The 23,104-nt window shown below is 42.1% G+C and overlaps 1 protein-coding gene across 8 annotated transcripts in view; it reads right to left on the minus strand.

Moving 5' to 3' along the window:
• nf1a (neurofibromin 1a) overlaps positions 1–23,104 on the minus strand; it is a 261,091-nt gene that overhangs the window by 168,906 nt on the left and 69,081 nt on the right. For all 8 annotated transcript variants that reach the window (XR_009795929.1, XR_009795928.1, XM_061826400.1 and 5 more), the window contains exons 7-14: positions 17,323–17,398; positions 11,803–11,960; positions 11,540–11,713; positions 10,039–10,167; positions 9,434–9,508; positions 9,209–9,334; positions 6,843–6,980; positions 6,650–6,763 (exon numbers count right to left, since the gene is read on the minus strand). Coding sequence is in view for 6 of the 8 variants with exons in the window: in XM_061826400.1 (XP_061682384.1) it covers positions 6,650–6,763; positions 6,843–6,980; positions 9,209–9,334; positions 9,434–9,508; positions 10,039–10,167; positions 11,540–11,713; positions 11,803–11,960; positions 17,323–17,398 (990 nt within the window). In the remaining 2 variants the exon portion in view is untranslated. The remainder of the gene's footprint in view (positions 1–6,649; positions 6,764–6,842; positions 6,981–9,208; positions 9,335–9,433; positions 9,509–10,038; positions 10,168–11,539; positions 11,714–11,802; positions 11,961–17,322; positions 17,399–23,104) is intronic.

Here is a 23,104-nt window from a genome sequence, read left to right on the forward strand (position 1 = left end):
GAGAGGATGACCGCTGCCATGTATTGGGAGGTTTTGGAGAAACAACCTCTTTCCCTCAGTCAGAGCATTGAAGTTGGGTTGTGGCTTGGTCTTTCAACATGATAACGACCCAAAGCACACAGCCAGGAAAACCAAGGAGTGCCCCGTAAGAATAATATAGAGGATTCTGGCGTGGCCTACCCAGTCTCCAAAACTAAACCCAATAGAAAATCTTTGGAGGGAGCTGAAACTTCCTGTTTCTCAGCAACAGCCCAGAAACCTGTCTGATCTAGAGAAGATCGGTGTGGAGGAGTGAGCCAAAATCCCTCCTGCAGTGTGTGCAAACCTGGTGAACAACTACAGGAAACGTTTGACCTCTGTAATTACAAAACAAAGGCTACTGTGCCAAATATTAACATTGGTTTTCTCAGGTGTTCAAATACATATTTCCAGCTGTATCACACAAATAAATCATTAAAAAAGTCATACATTGCCATTTCTGGATTTTTCTTTTTAGACTCACTCTCTCACAGTGGACATGCACCTACGATGAAAATTTCAGACCCCTCCATGATTTCTAAGTGGGAGAACTTGCAATATAGCAGGGTGTTCAAATACTTATTTTCTTCACTGTAACTCCAGACTGTTGTTGATCATGCTGGAGCTGATCATTGGCTGAGTCTTTGCAATTCTGGTTATTCTGTGATCCATTTTGATGTGTGCCTTATGTTTTCTTCCATTTCTCTGGTTTTGCTCTCCAATTTAAGCCATTAGAGATCATTTTGGTTGAACAGCCTATAATTGCTTGCACCTCCTTAAAAGGTTTCCCCTCGACAATCAAACTTTTAATCAAAGTATAGTGTTCTTCTAAGCAATATGTTGAAATACCAATTTTTCTCAGGTTTTCAAGGAGAAATGCACCTTCAACAGGTGCTGGCTTCTGAAGTAGGGACCACCTGATTCACACCTGTGTCACAAAACTGGTGATGTCACTGACTTAATTTTGAATATTGTTTAAACAAACCCCTTTCAACAAATTGCTCAATTTCACAGCTATGTATGTACATCATGAATGCTGAGTGGATTATTCTGGTTAGTCACTTTGAACAGGAACCGCAGCACCTCAAGACAACATAAAAGACTAGTGCAATAAATACAACACTGGCTGTTGTGTTGAGCAAAAATGTTGCTTCAGCGGAAGAGTAGCAAAAGAGGATGTCTGTTCCAGAGGTGGTTAGTGTAGCCAAATATTGTAATCAAGTAAGAGTATTGTTAAGTGACAATTTGAAATAAATAGAAGTCATCTAAAAATGTACTTGAGTACAAAGTATATAATGAAACAATCAAATACAGAATAAATAACTGCTGATTTTGTAACCAAGCCATGAACATCCACAAAAAAAAATGTGAATGTGCAAATTCTGTAGTTTCTGTGCATGTGCATACGCGTGCACAATCAAAATTACCAAAAAAGCTGAAATTCACTGGTTGGTGTTTTCATCACATCTCCTCTTCTAACGCTTTCTGGGTCAGGTCGCAGTGACAGTAGGTTTAGCAGGGGTACCCAGACTTCCCTTCCACTAGCCACTTCATCTAGCTCTTCCGGGGGCCACAAAGGCATTGTCCCCAATGGCCACGCGATGTTGTAGAGCGTGTTAACCAGGACAGCCCCACAAAATGCAGAGCCTTTAGGAACTCTGGGCAAATCTCATCCAACCCCTGGGCCCTCCCACCGAGGAGCTTTTTAACCACCTCGTTGACCTCAACGCCTAAGACAAAACAGCCCGGCTCAAAAAACACAGACTCTGCTATCTCATGGGAAGGCATGTCTGTGGAATTGAGGTCTTCGAAATATTCTCCCCACCGACCCATAACACCCCAAATTGAGGTCAGCAGTTCCCCATTCTTACTATTGACAGAATTGACTGTGCACTGCTTCCCCTTCCTGAGACGCCAGACGATAGACCAGAATTTCTTCAAAGCAGTCTTGAAGTCGTTCTCCATGGTCTCAGCGAACTCCTCCCACGCCAGGGTTTTTGCCCCAGTGACCAGTGAAGCTACAGGTATCGGCTGGCCAGCTGAAATATCAGCTGCCTCAGGAGTCCCACAGCCCAGCAATGCCCAATAAAACTCCAACTTGACGGCATCCCTTACTGTTGGTGTCCAACAACATGTTTGGAGGTTGCCGCCATGACAGGCACGACCACCTTACGGCCACAGCTCCAGCCGGCCGCCTCAGCAATGGAGGCATGGAACATCATCCACTCAGACTCAATATCCCCCCACCTCCCTTGGAGCATCAGCGAAGTTCTTTGAGGTGGGAGTTGAAATTCCTTCTGACAGGGAAGTCTACCAGCCATTCCCAGGAGACTCTCACAATCCGTTTGGGCCTGCCACGTCGGACAGTCATCTTCCCGCACCATTGGAGCCAACTCACAACCAGGCGGTGATCAGTTAACAGCTCTGCCTCACTCTTAACCCAAGTGTCCAAGACATACAGCCGCAAGTCCGATAAACACGACCACAAAGTTGATCATTGAACAGCGACCTTGGGTGTCCTGGTAGCAAGTGCACATGTGGAGACCCTTATGCCTGAAGATGGTGTTGGTTATGGACAATCCATGATGAGCAAAGAAGTCCAGTAACAGAACACCACTCTGGTTCTGATCGGGGGGGGGGGTTCTTCATAATCACGCCCTTCCAGGTATCACTGTCATAGTACACAGTCACTGATGTCCCCCAACAGAATGATGGAGTCTGCAGAGGAATTCTCCAGAATTCTGCCTCTAAGGAGTCCAAAAAGGGTGGGTAATCTGAACTGTTGCTTGGTGCATTGGAACAAACAACAGTCAGGACTTATCGTCCGACCCCAAGGCAGAAGGAAGCTACCCTCTCATCCACAGGGGTGAACCCCAGCGTACAGCTCGGTGGTTTCTGAAGTTATAAGTGAGCTAAAATATCCATGTTTGGGCAGAGAGCGCCAGACAAGTTCCGTAATTTCTCGAAAATAATGCGCAACTTTTTCCCAAAATATTTTCCAAGTCAACTGAGCACATTACATTTAGGTTTAGGTTTGGATGGGGAAAAATAAAAAATAAAAAAAAATAAAAAAAAAAAAAAATCACATTGTATAGTGGTATACATCTACAAAGTGGTAAAAAAAAGAACAAGATCATGAACACCCCACCCTACCCCCGAGGAGGTCAAAGTTCAAGTTGGTGGCGCACATTACCATAATATTATATATATATATCGGCGGGGATGAGGAATGAGGATGAGGAATAAAGGGAACCAAGACTCTTAGGATTTCCTCATAAACACCAATGATGGCACAGAGGATGACATGCTGTGCGAGCAAGATGGCATGTTCATGACACATTACAGGAGGCACAGGCACTGGACTAAGTCATCGATGAGTTCGACAGTAATCCACCAAAGGTAGCTACGATGGATATTTTTCAGAGTGGAGAGCAATCAGATGCTTTTTTTGAAGTCTTGGCCAAGGATGTGTCATGTAATGGATAAATTGCACTATGCACAAACGTTTTATGCACAAATATTTAATGCAAAAAATGTTTACGTTAAACAGTGTTAAATAGTTTATTTACGACTGTAACGGTGGCACTGAAGAAACAACAGGAAGCAGAACTGGAGGTAGCAGAAATGAAGATGTTGAGGTTCTCACTCGGAGCGAGCACGTTGGATAGGATTAGAAATGAGCTCATTAGAGGGACAGCCAATGTTGGATGTTTTGGAGACAAGATTCTAGAGAGCAGACTTCAATGGTTTGGACATGTTCAGAGGCGAGAGAGTGAGTATATTGGTGGAAGGGTGCTGAGGATGGAGCTGCCAGGCAAAAGAGCAAGAGGAAGACCTGAGGGCAGTTGGGGTTAGAGAGGAAGATGCAGAAGATAGGCTAAGATGGCAAAAGATGACACGCTGTGGCGACCCCAAACGGGACAAGCCGAAAGGAAAAGAAGAAGAAGAATGTGTGTTACCAACAGTAATAATAAAATGTTATGCCATCATTGAGCATTTATTTGAGTTGGTTGAGGGATTCTGTTCTGACAATTGCAGGGACCAGGACAACTGTGTTCTGTGGCTTGTCCAGAGATCTACAGTGCCTTGTTAAAGTATTTGGCCCCCTTGAACTTTTCAACCTTTCGCCACATTTCAGGCTTCAAAGATAAAGATATTAAATTCTCATTTTTTGTCAAGAATCAACAAGTGGGAAACAATTGTGACGTGGAATGGGAGCACAAATTAAAAGCTAATAGATGAGGGTTCAGTGCTTCTTTTAATGCCAGAGTTATCCGCAGATTTCACCGAGAAACATCTCTAAATTGGAAAAGTATTATCGAAATTCCTCTCTCGCTCAGAGATTCCAATGAGCCCTGCTGGAAAACCGACAGCTAATCAGCGTTTGCCACGCCTGCAGTGCTTCTTGTTCTGACCCCCCTTGCTCGTGGATACATTTCACCGAACAGAGAACGTCCACTATCTGGCATTTTGTGGCCCATTTTTGTGAAAAAAATAATTACAAACAAAACAAAAGTAGCGTGACGTACAATGCTCAAGCCTGGGCGCTTGAGCCAGAATACACACAGCCGCCAGTTGACGTGTTGGAGAGGTAACGACGAACAATAATCCCATTATATGGACAACGGAGATTTGTTCGATGCCTTTGTGAGGAGTTGTTTTAGATGCAGAGAATATAGAGCTGGGATGGCCTGACTTTTTTTTTTTTTTTTTTTTTTTTTTTTTACCCCAAGCACACGCGGATGGTGTAAATAGTAACCGGGAAGTGTTATGTTCTGAGACCCAGCAAAGTGAGTGTCAAAGTGAGTTGATGCTCCGTGTTATTACTATACCGGCCATTGAGCAAACTAAATAAATAATGTACAATGTTCAAGTATTTGAGCCAGAACAGACACAAGCGGAATTCGACGTGTTGGGAGGGACGTGGCGCTGACTACAAACAATAACAGTCCCATGAAATGGACTGCGGAGATTTGATGCTTATCTGAGGAGTTGATGTAGAGAATATATAACAGGTGGCCAGATTTTTTTTTTTTTAAAACACCAAGTTGTACTTTTCAAGGAGTAAAGCTTCTTGCGATCCACCAGCGGTGGTGGTGGAGGCTGGGCTGTTGCACGCACGGATCGCCGTAAATAGTAACCGGGAAGTGTTACACATATATATCCATCCATCTATTTTCTTAGCCGCACGATGGTCGAAAGTGTGCTGGAGCCTATCCCAGCTGTCAACAGGCAGGAGGGAGGTTACACACACGCAGACACGGGGAGAACATGCAAACTCCAAACACGGAGGTCCAGGATTGAACAGCTGTGCCACCCTCATAACGTATGTTGTTGCTTTACCGTACCAGCACGAGAGGGTATAACTTAGCGGCTAATAACCAGTACTGATTAAATGCGTGCAAACTTCCCCGCTAATGAATGAGCCTCAACTGTGACAGCCACAGCCTTATCCTGTCAGGTTGAGCCCACGGGAGGTTAAAAAAGGACAAATTTGGGTGCGTTTTCTCAGTTTTGGTGCAGAACAAATCAGCATCTCGGCTTAGCTAGAACGAATGGTCTGTAATGCTAAGCACCGGCGACGTCAGGGGCAGGGTCAAGGATGTTTCTTTCGGTTTGACTCTGAAAACTGGCACATATCCAGATTTTGCTTGGATTTCAAAAATGTTCTTTATTTTCAACTTTTTTTTAAATTACTGTACAAAATATATGCAATAATAATATTACTTCACATTGGAGGGTTTATTCTAAATATGAATTCTGAGGAGTCTTCCTTTCAGGACACATAATACTCGAGAAATTACAGTACTACAAAACATGAAAGCTGTAAATTTTGTTGATCTAAATGTAAAGACGAATAGCACACAGTCATCTTTATGTTGACGTTTACAACATGCTCGCATGTAAACACAAAGATCAGCAGGGCTGCTTGTCTCGTGTTTATACAGTACGTATGCCAAAGAAGCCCAATGGAAGACGTTGTGTGAGGTCACGTGGCTTTCTTGTGTCATTTGAACGAGCTAAATTTATAAGACAGTTAAACTGGATTGGCGCAAAAATAGTTCCCAAACCGGAAGTCGAAATCATGGTCTTGCACACCAAGTTGTTGATAAGTAGGCAGTGATTGCCGAAAAAAATGTAGCGAGTGACATTTACATCATTGTCATGGAGTAGAAGCACAATTTAATTCTTATGAGCAGAAGTAGTGGAAGAGTTTTTTTTTTTTTGGTCATCAACTACTGTTGACTTATCCAAAGCTGGTCCCGAGCCCACAAGAGTAAGCTCAGGCCAATGCGGTGGCAAATTAGACCGCTGTGGAGTAAAATTCACAATTTACACCTGTGTGTAGATGATGGATGTGTAGAGAATGGATCGAGCTGCCAGCATTCAAGGAGTACAAAACAGCTCATGACAACAGCAATGAACCCTCTTGGAAAAACTCAGAGCGATAGGGTTCAAGTAAATGGCCTTTTTTGAGTTCAAAGCATTGAATCTCGATGAAAGGCAATTGATTTGCATGTATGTGTAGAAGCCATTTTATGGAAAAAAGGTAAATGTTGGTACAGACTACGATTCTACCAGTCTGAAGCATTAAATTCGCTGTGAAAAAAAGTTAAATTCAGTCTCCAACCTCCATGGCTTCTTGTGAAAGTTGGGTAGTGTTGGTGAGGGGTACGAGTTGCACCAGACCAATGATGAGTTCAGCTGTGCTGCTCTGCATCTCTGGGGCTTGCTTCACAGGATTCTACAGAATAAAAATGTCGGTGGAAAAAAAGTCAGATTCACAAAGGGCCTTGAACATGAAAAGTATGATGGTTACTCACATGCAACATGAGCTTCGGGTCAGCATGAATTAGTTTGACCAGCGCAAGGAGGAGGCACTTGTAACTTCTAGTATCTAGTTCTGTGGTTTTTTCTTTGAACTTCAGGCTGGTTGTCACCTTCCCTTTGAAAGTCAAACTCTGCAAGCAATACCAGTCACACATTTTTGAAGATGAGTAATGCAACAATAACACTGAAAATGATGAGAATTTTCTGTTCGTGCTCAACCTTTAGGACCGTTCACCGCATTTGCAATGATAAGGCTCTCATGGTCTTGATTTGGGGACATGGGTTTTTGTGAAATATTATGGAAAAACAGACTTTTAAATTGTTGGTATTCAAACATTTGGGTATCTGAAGTGCCTGGTCACCCAAGTGCAAAATTAAACAAAATCAATTTTTGTGAAGAACCTCCTTCCAAAGTCTATTTGTAAGTAAGCCACTCAGATTTTTGAGCCTGTGATGTTTTAATGTTTTTCATGTGGCTAGTCAAGTGCATGCACCACATGCACAGATGTGTCAATTAAGCCTCAATTAACACTACTAGTTTGAATGCCCAATATCAATATAATGCAGGACATAACTATATATTTCAACTAATATAACATAACCTGGTGCTAAGTAGGTGGAAAGAGTACTTTGAGAAATTAATGAATGAAGAGAATGGGAGAGAAGGTAGAGTCGAAGAGGCAAGCGTGAATGACCAGGAAGTGGCAATGCTTAGTAAGGGGGAAGTTAGAAAGGCACTGAACAGAATGAAAAATGGAAAGACAGTTGGTCCTGATGACATACCAGTGGAGGTATGGAAGCAATTTGGAGAGGTGGCTGTGGAGTTTTTCACCAACTTATTCAATAGAATACTAGAGGGAGAGAAGATGCCAGAAGAATGGAGGAAAAGTGTACAAGTTCCCATTTTTAAGAACAAAGGCGATGTTCAATAAAATACTAGCAGGAGAGAAGATGCCAGAAGAATGGCGGAAAAGTGTGCTAGTCCCCATTTTTAAGAACAAAGGCGATGTTCAGAGCTGTGGAAACAGGAATAAAGATGATGAGCCACACAATGAAGTTATGGGAAAGAGTAGTGGAGGCAGGACTAAAGGCAGAAGTATCTCCGAGCAACAGTATGGTTTCATGCCGAGAAAGAGTACCACAGATGTATTATTTGCCTTGAGGATCCTAGTGGAAAAGTACAGAGAAGGTCAGAAGGAGCTACATTGTTTCTTTGTCGACCTAGAGAAAGCCTATGACAGAGTACCTCGAGAGGAACTGTGGTACTACATGCGCAAGTCTATGTTAAAATAGTACAGGACATGTATGACGGCAGCAGAACAGCGGTGAGGTGTGCCGTTAGTGTGTCAGAAGAATTTAAGGTGGAGATGGGACTGTATCAGGGTTCCGCGCTGAGCCCTTTCCTTTTTGCGGTAGTAATGGATAGGCTGACAGATGAGGTTAAATTGGAATCCCCTTGGACTATGATGTTCGCAGATGATATTGTGATCTGCAGTGAAAGCAGGGAGAAGGCGGAGGAACAATTAGAAAGATGGAAGCATGCACTGAAAAGGTGAGGAATGAAGATTAGCCAAAGTAAAACAGAATATATGTGTATGAATGTGAGGGGCGGAGGAGGAGTGAAGCTTCAGGGAGAAGAGATAGCGAGGGTGGATGACTTCAAATACTTTGGGTCAACAATAGAGAGCAATGAAGAGTGTGATAAAGAAGTGAAGAAACGTGTCCAAGCGGGGTGGAAAATTTGGCGGAAGGTGTCTGGTGTTCTATGCGATTGAAGAGTCTCCGCGAGGATGAAGGGCAAAGTTTATAATGCAGTGGTGAGGCCGGCCATGATGTACGGATTAGAGACGGTGGCACTGAAGAAACAACAGGAAGCAGAACTTGAGGTAGCAGAAATGAAGATGCTGAAGTTCTCGTTGGAGTAAACAGGTTGGATAGGATTAGAAATGACCTCATTAGAGGGGCAGCCAAAGTTGGATTTTTTGGAGACAAGGTTAGAGAGAGCAGACTTAAATAGTTTGGACATGTTAAGAGACGAGAGACTGAGTATATTGGTAGAAGGGTGCTGAGGATGGAGCTTCCAGGCAAAAGAGCGAAAGGAAGATCAAAGAAAAGGTGATGATGTTGTGAGGGAGGACATGAGGACATTGGGTCTGAAGAAGATGCTTAAGATAGGCTTATATGGAAAAAGATGACACGGTGTGGCGACCCCTAACGGGATAAGCATAAAGGAAAAGAAGAAGAAGATTACATCCTTGAACAAAAGCAACCTTTATTCCAGAAACAAAATGTATTAGAGAAAATAGAATGGTGTCTTAGTTGTTCTATATATACTACTTTTAAGTATTGGTACACTCACCGGTGTAGTGCGTAGAGGGGCATGGGTGCTTTGGACAACCCGGTTGAGAGTTTCTGAGAACATAAAGCGAAGCTCTCCAGAATAGCAATATACAGCATCGATCTTGGGCCACCAGTCCAGATGAGACTGCATGAAGGCATACAGAATCAACAATGAAGTGAAGTCAAAAACTATATAAAAGAAAATATATCAATGCCACAGTCTAATAGCCCTCTGGAGACTTACATTGGTGATTATTCGGTGCAATGAGTTCACCAGGACAAAGTGAAAGGTAGAAGGGGAAGAGGAAGCCAAACAGACCTTAAAATAAAAAGAACAGTCATCAAAACTTTCAGTTGATTCGTGAAAAGAATGTTTTAATTAAGGCAACAGTAAATGAGTAATTTCTTTATTTTATTATTTATTTTAATTTTGTGTTTAAAAAAAAATAATAATAATAATAATTTTTAATTAATTTAAATTTTGTGTTTGAGGCCCTGTAGCTCAGTGGTTAGAGCACTGGTTTGATAAACCAGGGGTTGTGGGTTCGTATCCCACTGGGGCCTCCACTCCCTGAGAAGGGTTGCGTCAGGAAGGGCATCCGGCGTAAAAATTGTGCCAAACACATGTGCGTTCATCTGAGATGACACGCTGTGGCGACCCCGAAAGGGACAAGCCGAAAGAAACTTACTTACTTACTATTTTAATTTTGTGTTTGTTGTTAAATTTTAAAACCAATGTGGCAAAAACATACTTGAACACAGTAATCATGAATCTGGTTATGGTTGGAATGAGTTCAGGATTGTATTTTAGAGCTAAATTACTGAGCAGTATTGCTTAAATTAATCTACCTTAAAGTGCTGGTTGTTGTGAGGATTGATGCGGAAACAGGAGACAAAGCAGTCCATCATGAGCTCAACATCGGCATTCTGGCTGCCTGCCCCCCTCCAGAAGGGTTTTGCAGGGTTGAACAGCAAAGCCTTGTGTAACAAGAGGCAGATGTCATCTGATATAAAATGTGGGCAATTATATTCTATTCTCAGATCACATCACATATCAAAGGCAAACATGCAGTTCATACGGTACAATCTAGGACATGGGTCAGGAACCTATGGCTCACAAGCCATACCTGGCTCTTCTGGTGGTTGCGTATGGCTCGCGGAACCCTCATAACGACATACTGTACATGTGATTTCTCTCGTGCAGAGAAGGTTTGCCCTAGTGGAGTTGCCGTAGTTTGTTGTGGGCGGAAACGCAAATGACGCAGAGAAAGTATGTCCTAGTGGGGTTGCCGTAGTTTAGTGTTTCCAGTGTTTGGTGTCCACAGGTGCAGAAGGGTGAAACGCCGATCGTATCAGAACAACTATTTATGGAAAAGCTTTTGACAAACATCGCTCAAAGAACAAAATATGAGGAGAGGGAGGGTTGTGCTGTTTGTTTAAATTCACTGCGGTGTGTTTAAATTCACAGATAGGGAGTATGCCAAAGCATTCGTACTCGACGTCGCCAATAAACATTTTGCAGTCTTCGCATAAAGATATCAGATAAGATAATCAAACGAATAAAAGACATGCCTTTGTCGGCAAGAACTGTTCAGCATCATACCAGCATGACGTCAAATCAAATAGAATTACGTTTACGATGTACAGATGGAGTCTTAACACCTGCGTGAAGCTTAATCTGATGATATATAAACTTCAAAGCCATCAGCAAAACCGTGGAGCACTAGATGTCGCATGCATGGTAAGCGGTACTTTTGTCATTATTGGTGAGCAACAGCGTAACAATACAATTTAAAATAATTCAGAGACTTATTGTACCTTAAAAGTGTTGGTTTTACATAATTGCGCAAATACACCTGTACTATTTTCTTAAAATACTGTATGGCTCTTTAGAAATTCCATTTTAAAATATTTGGCCTTTATGGCTCGCTCAGTCGAAAAGGTTCCCAACCCCTGTTCTAGAGAATGTTGGTTATTTGAAAACCAATGTAGAAAAATAAATAAATAAATATGCACTGAATCTAAAAAAAACATCCAGACTTTAAAAGAGCTGCATCAGATATGGATGAAGTAACATTCTCACTGAATGAACGGGCTTGACAAATGATTTCAAAGTTGGACTTTTGTGTGACTGATAGCTTTTCCAGCTGGGCTAATCAGCAACTCACAGCAACCATCACAATATAAAACAGAAAAGATGATGTATAGTGGACAGAGTAGCAGAAAAAAATACTCCTAACAGAAGGGCTGAATTTGAAATTAAATTGCTGTCTTTCTCACAGTACCAAAAGAAAAAATCCCATTCTCAGACAGACAAAGGAGGGGAGAAAATGTAAGAAAATATTCAAACCTTGAGATCCATAACAATGGACTGGACAAGGAGAAAAATGGTTGAGTGATCTTCCCAGTTAATATAAGTTGAGGCTTTACACAGTTTTACACAGGCAATAGCAGCACTCTCCATCAGCTGCTTGCTACCACCTTGACCGGCTAAAGCTTTTCGTAAACTGTCCAAAAACAGTTTCTGCAGGCACAATAGGATAGACACAAGATTCCATGATAATTTGTGACTTGGTTAGATTACTTTTCATGTGTTCCCCTCTCCCAGTTTACCTTGTTGGCTTTGCTATCTTCTACAGTGTCTTTGGAGATTGTATGAGTGATCTCTGGGCAGAGTATCAGGAGAATGATCTGAAGTGGCCAAACTGCAGCTTTCCTTTTGGCACTTTCTGCAAAGCTATCCACCAGGTCAAACAGTTTCTCCGCAGCTTCTGCAGGAACAACACAGCCACACTGGATGACCTCCATATTATCACAAAGTGACATTTAACCATTCAAATAAACAAGGAAAGTTTATTTGTATAGCCCAATTCAACAACAAGGTGATTCACCTTGCTTTGCAAACACATCAAAACAAATACAAACATGCTTTAATATTAACACAAAAAGAGAGAACATAAAACCATAAAATCACAAGTTAAAATATGATTGAATTTAGAAAAGTAAGTCAGTTTGATCTTCATTAAAAACCAGCTGAGAACAGGTGTGTCTTCAATTCGGATTTATATATCCTGTTTCAGGTTATCTAAGGCTTTCTTTGAGTCTAAGTCTAAGTCTTTGAGTTTGGTCTTAGGACTGAAGCATCTGAATGAGCTGTAGTTGTCTGATAGATTTTTTTAGGTAAACCTGTAAAGATGGTGTCAAGCCTACTAAAAATGAATGCATGGACTTGATTTTTCATGTCCTGCTGAGGAAAGTCTTTTGACCTTGATATATTCTCAAGACTGACTTTATTATAGCTTTGATATATTTTTCCAAATTTAGGTCTGGGTCCATCACCACACCAACATTTCTGGCCTCGTTGGTAGTAATAAAAGCTGGAGAGACTGGTCAGCTCGTTTGTGAAGGTGGCTCAGAAGCATTGGGTTCTACGGCAAAGTGATTTTACACCTGCCCATTCCTAGCCTGGCAGAGGAGCACAAGTCCGCCAAAGCCAGACTGGAAATGATGCTATTGGATTCCATCCATCCGTATTTAGCCCAGACTGCCCCCATCCTGCCCATTGTGAGAATGTAGAGTCCACTGGGTGAAACTGAACAGGCAAAGGCACCACTCAGGCTCAAGGACATCATTGGCCGGGTGTTGGAGGGGAGGACTGGCCATGGGCTTGTGGCCAGCAGACCAGTATGGAGCAAACACACTATTGCTGAAAGGCACAAGCTGGCGAGTCGAGGAGGTACATGGGAAAGATGAAGCAAACAGGTGCACCCAAGCTGTGTCGCAGGCCAAGCAAGGGCAGTGGTTAGCCTGGGAAGGAGTGGAGACAAGAAAGATCACCCAGATAGTGCTGTGGGAGATGGAGGCATTGAGGGCAAGCTTTATAATCAGAACTGTATCTGACGTCTTGCTTTCTCCCACAAACCTAAACCAGTGGTATGGTTTTATGCCCAAGTCCTGCAACACTGACGCACATCCTGGTTGTATGCAAGACCAGCCTCACTCAAGGCCATTACACTTGGCGGCACAACCAAGTGCTGAAGTGTCTCCCTGGTATTCTAGTGAACCAGCAGATGAGGCAGCCAACTGGCAACCAATGCCGTTTGTTCGGACGGGGGAGAGTCAAACCAGCCACAGCAACAAGCCATCACACAGTGGACATCTGGCCAGTGCATGAGACTGGAAGGTGCTAGCAGATCTGGACAAGAAGTTCCGCTTTCCAGCTGAGATTGTAGCTACCACAATACGACGAGATCTTGTGCTTTGCTCTGGCTCTTTAGAGCAACGAGCTCACAGTGACCTGGGAGGGGGCAGTCGAAGAGGCATACGAGCAGAAGAGGCTGAGGTATGCAGGACTTGCGGCCAAAATGGAACAGCAAGGCTGGAGAGAAGAGGTACGCCCGGTGGAAAAAGGCTGCAGAAAGTGCATAGCCTTCTCATCATCCAGGCCCCTCAGAGACATGTGAGTTAGAGGGAAGTCCCACTGGCAGGCAGAGATCTCTCCAAGGCGTCAGAAAAGGCCAGCTAGTAGTGCCTGTGGATAAAGAGAAAATGCCCCACTTGGGCCTTCAAGAGAATTAATGGCTTCTAGGGGGTGAACCTGCGACACTGGGATTCACTGCTGAACCCTCTCAAGAATATCGTGGGCCTATTAACTAAACACTTGATACAAGGAAGCCCACTTGATAACCTGTAGGGTGCCATCACTTAATTGTCCATCTCACAGAGACTTATCGGAGCCTAAAGTATGCATAAATAACATCTTTAGCTTTTGACTTGTCCCGTGAGGGGTCGCCACAGTGTGTCATCTTATTCCATCTAAGCCTATTTCGTGCATCTTCTTCTCTAACACTCACTGTCCTCATGTCCTCCCTCACAACATCAATCAACCTTTTCTTTGGTCTTCCTCTTACTCTTTTGCCTGGCAGCTCCATCTTCAGCACCCTTCTACCAAGATACTCAATCTCTCGTCTCTGAACATGTCCAAACCATCGAAGTCTGCCCTCTCTAATCTTGTGAACAAAACAGGGGATTAGTTAATTGCGTTAATAACATCTAGTCTCACATAGTACAAGTAGAGTCTTTGGTGACCGGTAATTGTTTCTCTTTGGTTCCAAAAAAACATCCAGTCATTAATCTCCTCTATGCATTTCCCAGGAGCCTAGATGGGGCCATTGGTCCTATGGTGACATTGTAATATATATTTACAGTATATATAGTATAGAAGTAATTTATTGTAAATCAGAGAGACCAAAGCAAGCTATACAAAACAAATACTTTGTTCTATCAATCAATAGTATTAATTTATTATACTACTACGAACATTCTATGATAATTAATGAATCACCCACCTCTTGGTTTTAATATGTTATTTAAATCTAAATTGAATTATTAAAGCTAAAACAGCCATGTGTCCTGTTGGGAATGATGCAACATGTTTTCCACACCTGGATTTGGAGATCCTCTGCATCTCCACTCTGAGGAAGATAATCTAAAAAGAAAAATCCAGAAATCACAATGTATGTTTTTTTTTTTTTTTAACAATTTATTTGTGTGATACAGCTGCAAATAAGTATTTGAACACTTGTCTATCAGCTAAAATTCTGACCCCAAAGACCTGCTCGTCCGCCTTTAAAAGTCCAACTCCACTCCATGTATTATCCTGAATCAGATGCACTTGTGTGAGGTTAACTCCAAAAAGACACCTGTCCACCCCATACAATCAGTAAGACTCAAATTTGTAACATGGCCAAGATGAAAGAGCTGTCCAAAGAAACCAGAGACAAAATTGTACAACTCCACACGGCTGGAAAGGGCAACGGAGAAATTGCCAAGAAGCTTGGTGAAAAAAAGTTCCATTATTGGAGCAATTGGTAGAAAATGGAAGACATGACAAAACATGACGGTCAATCTCAATCGGAGTGGAGGCCCATGCAAGATATCTCTTGGTGGCGTCTCAATGATCCTTAGAAAGGTGAGGAATCAGCCCAGGACTACACGACAGGATTTGGTCAATGACCTGAAAAGAGCTGGGACCACCGCTTCCAAGGTGACTGTTGGTAATACACTAAGACGTCATGGTTTGAAATCATGCGTGGCACAGAAGGTTCCCCTGCTCAAACCAGCACATGTAAAAGCCCGTCTTAAGTTTTCCAATGACCATTTGGATGATGCAGAGGAGTTATGGGAGAAGGTTTTGTGGTCAGATGAGACCAAAAGGAACTTTTTGGTCATAGTTCCACTAACCGTGTTTGGAGGAAGACGAATGATGAGTTCCATCCAAGAACACCTTCCCTACTGTGAAGCATTGGGGTGGTAGCATCATGCTTTGGAGTTGTTTTTCTGCACATGGGAGTTCTGCACTTTATTAAGGAGAGGATGATTGCAGCCATGTATTGTGAGATTTTGAGGAACAACCTCTTTCCCTCAGTCAGAGCATTGAAGATGGATCGTGGCTGGGTCTTTTAACATGACAATGACCCGAAACACACAGCCAGGAAAACCCAGGAGTGGCTTTGTAAGAAGCTTATTAAGGTTCTGACGTGGCCTAGCCAGTCTCCAGACCTAAATCCAATAGAAAATATTTGGAGGGAGCTGAAACTCCATGTTTCTCAGCGACAGCCCAGAAACCTGTCTGATCGAGAGATCTGTGTAGAGGAGTGGGCCAAACTTCCTCCTCCAGTGTGTGCAAACCTGATGAACAACTACAGGAAATGTTTGACCTCTGTAATTGCAAAAAAAGGCAACTGTACCACATATTATCTCAGGTGTTCAAATACTAATTTGCAGCTGTATCACAAATAAATTGTTAAAAAAAATAAAAATAAATCATACATTGTGATTTCTGGATTTTTCTTTTTAGATTATCTCTCACGGTGGACATGCAACTACGATGAAAATATCAGACCCCTCCATGATTTGCAAGTGGGAGAACTTGCAATATAGCTGGGTGTTCAAATACTGTATTTTCCGCACTATAAGGCGCACTGCATTATAAGGCTCACCGCCAATGAATGGCATATTTAAAAACTTTTTCCATATATCAGGCGCACCGCATTATAAGGCGCACAAGATTATAAAACGCACAGAATAGACGCTACAGTAGAGGCATTAGATGGAGCTGCACTGAAGGCTCAATACTGATCCATATATAAGGTGCACCGGATTATAAAGCGCACCATCGGCTTTTGAGAAAATTAAAGGCTTTTAGGTGTGCCTTATAGTGCAGAAAATACGGTACTTATTTTCTTCACTGTACATCTTTAGAGCTCAGCCACAGTGATCATTGGATTCTTCTTTACCTCCCTCACCAAGGTGCTTTTCCACAGGTTGCTCAGTTGGGCCCAATGGACATCTCTAGGAAGGGTTTTTGTTGTCCCAAACACCTTCCCTTTAGGGATTACAATGGCCCATGTGCTCTTGGGAACTTTGAGAGCAGCAGAATTTTTTTTGTCTGTGCCTTCCCACAATTCTGTCTCTGAGCTCTTCAGGCAGTTCCTTTGACCTCATGATTCTCATTTGCTCTGATAAGCACTGTGAGCTGTAAGGTCTTCTATAGACAGGTGTGTGGCTTTCCTAATCAGGTCCATTCAGTATAATCAAACAGAGCTGGACTCCAATGAAGGAGTAAAACTATTTCAAGGATGATCAGTAAAAAGGGACGGCACCAGTTAAATATATGAATGTCACAGCAAAGAGTCTGAATAGCTTTTCATGTTCAATAAATTTGCAAAAATGTCAACTATTACATTTTTCCTGTTAATATGGGCTGCTGCGTAAACAAGAAGGGAAAAAAAGGGTGAATGGGGAAGGAGAGCGTATTAAAGAAGCCACCGAACAAAAGTCTATTTTTTTATGAACAAGATGACTCACCAAAGATGACAAGATGGTATTTAAGATTTATGTTTACACGTATAATTGTACAAATATATGTTGAAGGACTTTTTTGTCCAAAGGACAGCATCAAGAAAACACAATTTTAACAGGTTCGATGTCACCAATCATAGGTATGATTGTTAGCATAGCAGGTTAGATCCACATATAGCGCGTCGGTATGTTTGTATATTATTTAAGTATTACATATATATATATATATATATATATATGAAGAAATGAAATTATCTATTGTTTTTCTACCTGCCATATCTGCCTGGGGTCGTTGATAGAGCATGGTGAATTCATCTGGGTAATTTTCTACCCAGTTCCAAAAGGCCTGTCAAGAAATAACAGAGTTAAAGGAGAACCATTGCCGTTGACTCTCCCCTGAGGTAAAAGAAAAATAAACAACATCACCCAATCTCAAAGTATTCTTAAAGGGGAAATACAGTGCTTTGGATGAACAGTGTATCCAATAGGTCATGCAATATGTACCCTATTTTGACAATGTGATGTTAAATCCTCTCATTTAATATTGTTTTTAGAAGATTTTTATCAACAATTATGAATTTTCAGGGGTGCTGCCATTTTCTCAAGTCACATGACCTACACGTGCGGATGTGACATGTACCGTGCCGCAACAAAGGCTGATTACATGGGAGACCATTTATGCCCAGCGCCGATTTCTTGGATTTATCCTCATCTGATGAAGAAATAGCAGTTTTGGTTGATCGGGAAGACGGAGGAATACTTCCATACAGATTTGAACATGTGGCTGTAATTAATGTTGAATATTCAGATGGTTCTTTGGGTAGAATGAATCTGAGTCTGACTACTCGTAGGCCTACGCACACCATAAACGCGTAATCAAAGGCCCCTGGGAGCTCCAGGCCAGCAGCCGCGGATGGTTCTTCGGACGGAAATGACGCGAGCCCCAGTGGCGGGACACGAGCCGAGCTTCCAGGTGATGGAGGCCATTAGCCCCGGACGCTAAAGCTACACTAAAGGCCTCTGCCACCACTGGCGGCGGGCTGCAAGCCGAGCTTCGGTGGCAGAGGCCGTTAGCCCATGACGCCGAAGCGAGGCTAAAGGCCTCCGCCGGCGGCATGAGGCTTTGGAAGTAATTCCATTAATGCCACTCAATTTTCTGTGGCTATGTAGCTACCGCCACGCCATTAGGAAACTTAGCTTCGTGCATGTGAACGCCCCTATTTCAAAAACACGCATCCTTGGGTGCACATACGCACCTGAACAATAAGAGGAAGGGTCCCTGCCCTTCACTATCTCTGCTTGGCTTAGAGATAGGTTTCATGTGTGCTTTCACGTCGCAGAATTTTTTATTTTATTTTTATTTAATGATTAGGCACCTGTACGCACCCATGTGTACCACGCCGGTGGTCCCAGTACTTCAGGCGTGAGAACATGGCAAAATAAAGAGGGTGCTAACAGGTGCCCTTTCTACAAAGTTGGGATGCTCCAGCCGCCCAAATGGCTGGGGTCAGTTACTCAGGGTGGTTGACAATGGTCTACACTCCATCAGCCAATCGAGATGCAGAACACGATACAGGGTTTTCTTTAGTGAATCCGGTTAAAGAACACAGTGCACATTCATCTGCTGTTAAGAAAAACAACAAAAAATGCCACACTAAAGAATTAACCCCTCCGTGGATATTGCGCAATCCTGACCAATCAGAGGCCAGAGATCTGCATAAACCAAAGCCCGTTTTTGCTCCCGCCATTTTCTCAGACAACATTGCATGGTCCAGTATGGGTTTTGTTAGCGTTTTATCGCGTATTTGGGTTATTTAACAAAAAATATGGTTAAGCGGTGTAGTCACGGACTTTGTAATAGTGACAGCAGGTATCCTGAAAGGCTAGTTGGTGGAGTTCAATTCGTACCCTTTCCAAAACCGAAGACCCAGTACGAAAAATGCCTTCGATGGATCAAACTTTGTGAAAGACCGCATCATCAACTAAATACATCTAATATCAACCGGAACAGATATGTTTGCACGAAGGTATGCCCTATATTTGATTTTCAATACATGTCTCGTATAAATGAATTCGAAGTTCTTCGCTAACATAACACTGCTGCGTGTGAACGATTGACACACTTATTCTTTGTTGAGCGATATTTAGCGATGATCGGACTGCACAAACGTGTCGCTTTCTTGCTGGCTCGCGGCCGAAGCTTAACCATACTGTTTGCACGAAGATATGCCCTAAATTTGATTTTTAATACACGTCTCGTATAAATGAATAAGACGTTCTTCGCTAGCATAACACCGCAACGTGTGAACGATTGACACACTTATTCTTTGTCGAGCGATATGTAGCGATGATCGGACTGCACAAACGTGTCGCTTTCTTGCTGGCTCGCGGCCGAAGCTTAACCAGACTGTTTGCATGAAGATATGCCCTAAATTTGATTTTTAATACACGTCTCGTATAAATGAATGAGACGTTCGTCGCTAGCATAACATTGCTACGTGTGAATGATTGAATGAAATCAGAAGCATGGCGTCTCTCAGTTCAGAATGTATTGTATTTAGAACCTATAATATATCGTTGATTTGAATGAAATCAGAAGCATGGCGTCTGTCTCAGTTAATGTATTGTAATGTATTGTATTTGCCATTTTTTACGAATTGTTTGTCTTACGTCAGCTCACGTGGCGTGACGTCACTACTGGAGGCGTGGTTAAGTGCCCTGTATGGAGGGGTCAATTATACACACAAAATCTGTGTGATAGCGAGCCTGCGTGATATGAACCACGTTGTAGTGAGGGAGGACTGTCATTTGAAAAGTGAGCACTACTTTGCAGATTTCATTTATTGCAGGGTGGCGGAACCGGAAATCAAATGTATATCAACAGTTTTAGCTTTATAAGTATTAAGACACTTATTGATCAAGTCAGGATACTTACTAGTGTTAGCAGACATCACGAGTACTCTTTTGCAGCACCTCAAATGACATCCTCTTAACACATTGATTAACCACTACCTAGTCACATGTCCAAGTCAAACATCTCCTGTTTGGAAATAACTGAAACAAGCTGTAGCACCCAGAGACCATAAGAGACTTTCTACTTTAAGTTAGTGTGTGTTTTTTACTCAAAACCCCTCCTTCAAAATGGATGCCAAAGAACCCGCCAAGTTAAAATGCACACAGAGTAAATAAATTGATGCTGGCTGAAATGAGGGCTTGTGAAGTGAGCCGACAGCTCCCACATGATATGGTGATACAATTCTTTGTGACAGTTCAGTGTCTAAAATTTGAAAAAAGTTTTTTACTTTTTACTATATTAAAGGGGAAATCCAGTGCTTTGCATGAACGGTGTATCCAACAGGTTATGTAATATGTAGCCCATTTTTGACAATGTGATGTTAAATCCTCTCTCATTGAATCGTGTTTTGAGAAGATTTGTAATGAGAATTACAAATTTTCAGGGGCGCTGCCATTTTCACGAGTCACATGACCTACGTACGCAGATCTGACGTGTACCGTGCCGCAACAAACTTCGTATTTACTTTACTTTACTTTGGAGCCGGCGGAGGCCTTTAGCCTAGCTTCGGCGTCCGGGGCTGACAGCCTCAGCCACCTGGAAGCTCGGCTCGCGGCCAGCCAATGGAGCTCGCTCGTCAGACTACGCGTCATTCCCGTCTGAAGAACCATCCACGGCTGCCGGCCTGGAGCTCCAAGGGGCCTTTGATTACGCGCTTATGTCGTGCGTAGGCCTCCGAGTAGTCAGACTCCGCGTCATTCCGCCTGAAGAACCGTCCGAATATTCAACATTAATTGCAGCCACAGGTTCAAATCTGTATGGAAGTATTCCTCCGTCTTCACGATCAACCAATACTGCTATTCCTTTATCAGATGAGGATAAATACGAGAAATCGGCGCTGGGCAGAAATGGTGTTTCAGCCAAGCAGAGATAGTGAAGGGCAGGGACGCTTCCTCTTATTGTTCAGGTGCGGATGTGCGCACAAGCATGCGAGTTTTTGAAATAGGGGCGTTCACATGCACGAAGCCAAGTTTCCTAATGGTGTGGCCGTAGCTACATAGCCACAGAAAATTGAGTGGCATTAATGGAATAACTTCCAAAGCCTCATGCCACCTCGATGATTTAGGAACATTTTGGACTGAAGCATGATGAACGCAGACATCCTGCTCAGGCCAATAACTGGATAAGTCAAATTTGTATGAAGTTGCAACAAAGATGTGTTGTCTTAAAAGTAATACCTCTGTGACAAAATCCATTTTAACGCAATCATCTTACCCATTTTCTTCAGTTGGGAACAAAAAACACAGTGGGTCATTTCTCGTTTCAAGTCAGCTTGCAATTCTAGAACCCTTAGCCCAAAAATGCAAATGCTGTTTTGAAAAGTTCTTTTGATCTATTAATTGTAGCTCGCTCTTCCCCAAGTACCGGGTCAGTCAGTGGCCCCACAGTATTTCACCGCGCCATGGACAAAGTGCCACGGCTTCAGTTCTCAAACATAATCGAAGGTGAGAATGCGTTTGAGAATATTCTGCCACAGAAGAAAAAAAAAGAGAACAGAAAAACGACCCACAGCGCTAACCGGCCAGAGGAATTGTAAAACAAGTCTCATAATTTCGTGTCCAACCACATAGATTGATCATTAAAATTAATTTCTAAAAACAAATGTTTCTCTTTTTAAAGGAAAACTCTCAGGAAGCAGAAGAAAATAGAAACATTTTTTTATTTCTCAAAATGTTTTGGCCTCAAACAAATTTTGATTTCATTGTAAAACACATTGGATTTTTATTTTTTTTTATCTACAAAGGTTTGAACTTTGAAGGGTGTTTAAAAGAAGAGAAATGTGAGAAAATGTTAATGTCTGTCTGAGAAAAGTTCGTAAAGTATATGTTAAGGGGTTTAACAGCCTGAAAAAACAAACTGAAAAAAACATACTGAAAACGAAAAAAAGTTCCGAAATTATGAACTTGTAAACAAAAAACATACTGTAGATTAAAAAAAAGATCCTGGAAACAAAAAAAAAATATGAAAGGAAAACAAGTGATTCCACTTAAGGTGGGTATTTTTTGGGAATCTAACACCCATGTTAAATGAGGAAATACTATTATTTATAAATGAGTTAAAGCTGTATGAATCTCCGTAGACTGATTAATCTTCCCCGCACTCTTATGAGCCTCTAGAATACTCAAAAACATTCTACACTGATTTAAAACTGATTTTTCCTTTTGTTTTTAAGATTTAAAGTTTTGATGTTCTAGGCTAGGAAGTTTTACCACAAAAAATTACAGCATACCCACAAAATTCCGTGACATGGAGAATTATGCACAATATGGATATTAAAAAAAATTGCAATACACTGAATCAACAATAAGTCAACAGTGATAAAGGGAGGGAACAGTGTTTGTTCAACTGAAGAGTGGCATGACGGTGACTTCCCAGTGCAGCAAAGTCTCTTTGTGATTAATGCGCGTATATTAATGTGCATCTGCATAGATTTTGTAAACTTCCGGCCATTATGAAACATCCCCGTCCATGCTTCAACATGCGATTCGACAACTTGTCGACGAGCGTTCATGTTCGCTACGGACATCTCAAAAAGACGAACACAACGAACGTACATATATGTGGATAACTTTTTATCAGCTTTTGTTTTAAGGTTAAGTTAGGGTGTTGTTAGCTCCTTTTACGTAGAAGAAGGAACTATGAGACTGGGAGATTTCCCAGTAAGCGTCAATTATGTACCCAGAGTTCCCCTGTTAGTAACGCATGCGCATTCATCATAATACTTTTCAGCACGGGCGAGCGCTCAGACCATCACACCAGACTTTGGACATGCTATCTTTTCGCCTTTACCTTAAATAAGCTCATCTCTATCATGTGTGTGTGTTTTCATATACATACAGTGAAGAAAATAAGAATTTGAACACCCTGCTATATTGCAAGTTCTCCCACTTAGAAATCATGGACGTGTCTGAAATTTTCATCGTAGGTGCATGGTCACTGTGAGAAAGATAATCTGAAAACAAAAATCCATAATATAAT

The sequence above is a fragment of the Syngnathoides biaculeatus genome, chromosome 8 (genome assembly GCF_019802595.1).
Source record: "Syngnathoides biaculeatus isolate LvHL_M chromosome 8, ASM1980259v1, whole genome shotgun sequence".
In the NCBI taxonomy this organism is placed as follows: domain Eukaryota; kingdom Metazoa; phylum Chordata; class Actinopteri; order Syngnathiformes; family Syngnathidae; genus Syngnathoides; species Syngnathoides biaculeatus.